Source organism: Thalia democratica, chromosome 3 (genome assembly GCF_965202585.1).
Source record: "Thalia democratica chromosome 3, ktThaDemo2.hap1.1, whole genome shotgun sequence".
In the NCBI taxonomy this organism is placed as follows: domain Eukaryota; kingdom Metazoa; phylum Chordata; class Thaliacea; order Salpida; family Salpidae; genus Thalia; species Thalia democratica.
The window spans coordinates 49,091,456-49,093,513 of NC_139167.1; the positions used below are offsets into that span (position 1 = coordinate 49,091,456).

General features: G+C 29.5%; 1 protein-coding gene across 1 annotated transcript; it reads left to right on the forward strand.

Moving 5' to 3' along the window:
• On the forward strand, positions 1 to 1,676 carry LOC145831979 (heme-binding protein 1-like). Its single transcript, XM_082939336.1, has 4 exons — positions 1 to 127; positions 620 to 755; positions 934 to 1,117; positions 1,353 to 1,676. Exons 1-4 carry the CDS (start codon positions 23 to 25, stop codon positions 1,540 to 1,542), a joined length of 615 nt encoding a protein of 204 aa, XP_082795462.1. The 5' UTR covers positions 1 to 22; the 3' UTR covers positions 1,543 to 1,676.
• The last annotated feature ends 382 nt before the right edge of the window (positions 1,677 to 2,058 follow it).

Sequence of the window (2,058 nt, forward strand, 5' to 3'; positions counted from 1 at the left end):
TTCAAGACAACTTGAAGATATCATGAAAGTGACTGCAATTTGTCTCTTGCTGGGTTTAACCACCCTCGCAAACGCTGCATCTACTTACAATGGATTGGAGACTCCATCTTATGAAGTATTAGAAACTGTGAGTTAATAAACCGAAAAATTAGTACCCATATTCATTACTATAATAAAAAGTAAATTTATAACTATTTTTTAATATAATCGTACAAATACTTTATTGAGGTCAATTACAGTAAAAAACATATACGCTACTATTTCGAATTTAAAAAAAACTAAAGGTAAATTTTATTAAAAAGTGATTTTATATTATACAAATAAAAAACATCACTTACTTTCACCTTTAACTCTCACCTACTAATTCAACAATAACAAAGAACCAAAGGTTTTATTTTGGTATATGATGCTGACATGAAACAATGTATCAATTTTAAATGTATCTGCTTACTACCATCGAGCTAAAAAGTCTATGGGTTTTATTAAGTGTCTAATTGTAGCTATTAGAAATTATTATGTCAAAACAATTTCGTTTTTTTAAAACTAACTTAGCACGCTTGCTTGAAGCAGTTATTTAGACAAATGCGTATTTAATGTTCAGTAATTGGTAAATAAAAAGGGGGCTGGATATGAGTTGAGGAGATATCAAGCTGTAACTTTAGCTAGAGTTAAAATGAACGGAACAACATATGAAGAAGTTGAAGCAACAATGTTTCAAAAACTGTTCGGCTACTTATCAATGGGAAATGATAGAGGTTAGTTTAATATAATGTTTTTTAATGACAATTTTAAACTGTTTAAAAAAATTTATTTTAATAAAACATACTTACTTTTTATTTCAAATTAAGGTTCCTTTTATAATTAAAATTCTATTTTTTAAGACCAACGTAGTTATTCCAAACCAGAAGAAAAAATATTTAAAAACATCTTTAGGTGAGAAAATTGAGATGACAACTCCGGTTGTGTCTGCTTTCAACACAAGGGAATGTGCAGTTTGCGAAAATCTTTACGAAATGAACTTCCTTATTCCTTCAGATTTTATGGCGAATCCTCCAATGCCTTTTCTTGGATCTGGAATTGAAATTGTCAACCAGCCAAGTTACGATGTTTACGTACGGTGAGTTTAAAATCGATTAAGTTGTATATTAAAAAAACTACATAAGCAAAATATTTTTTAACCTTATTCATCTGTTTTTGTTTGTAATACCAAAAAATCTTGTACATTTTTTTTACATTTCTAGCCTTAACAAGTTACACAGTGTTACTATCAAAGCAGCTTAACTTTTGGGTAAATTAAACTTGTCAGCCTAAGTAAATGAAAAAAAAGCTCACACAATTTTATAAACCAACAGACAGTTTCAATCTTTCATCTTCTTCGATGAACAGTGGATAAGGGAAGGAGTCAAATTGCACACATACCTGATGAACGCAGGCGTCGATCGCACCACTCTCGAGACTTCGCAGTTGCTTGCTGCCACCTACGACGGACCTGGAGTCTGGTTCGGACGCAGGAACGAGGTGTGGATCATCAAGAAGCCCTAAGCATTTTGTAAATCAACTTTTTGTATTAAAACCTGACTGAGTTATTTTTATGAACAAAGCACTAAAAGTAGTGTTAGTGTTTCTTTATACCGCAATTACTTACAGGTTTCAAAACTTAATTTGCATACCAAATAATAAATTATATATAGAAAATGTTTGTTTTTTGTACTTTACTTAATAATACAATAAAAGTTCAAACTTTGTAGTACTTAATTTTTTAGCTGAGATTCTTTTAAAGTACTAATAACCTTAAATTCTAAACAGAATTGCATCTAAGTTCTTTGACTGCTTTATTATAGTTTATAAAAAGTATATAACATTTTTATTAAAAAAAAACATATCAAACCTCGCCCATAAGTTTTTGATTAGCTTTTGTCAAAAGTAAAAGTTATTTTTTTGCTTTACGTATGTTTTATTTTGTTTTTAGTTCATGGTTATAGCGCTCAGCAACATATTAAAAAGCTAGTATTTAATCTACAGCTTTATAATTTATTAAGCAAGATATAATAGAAGAAC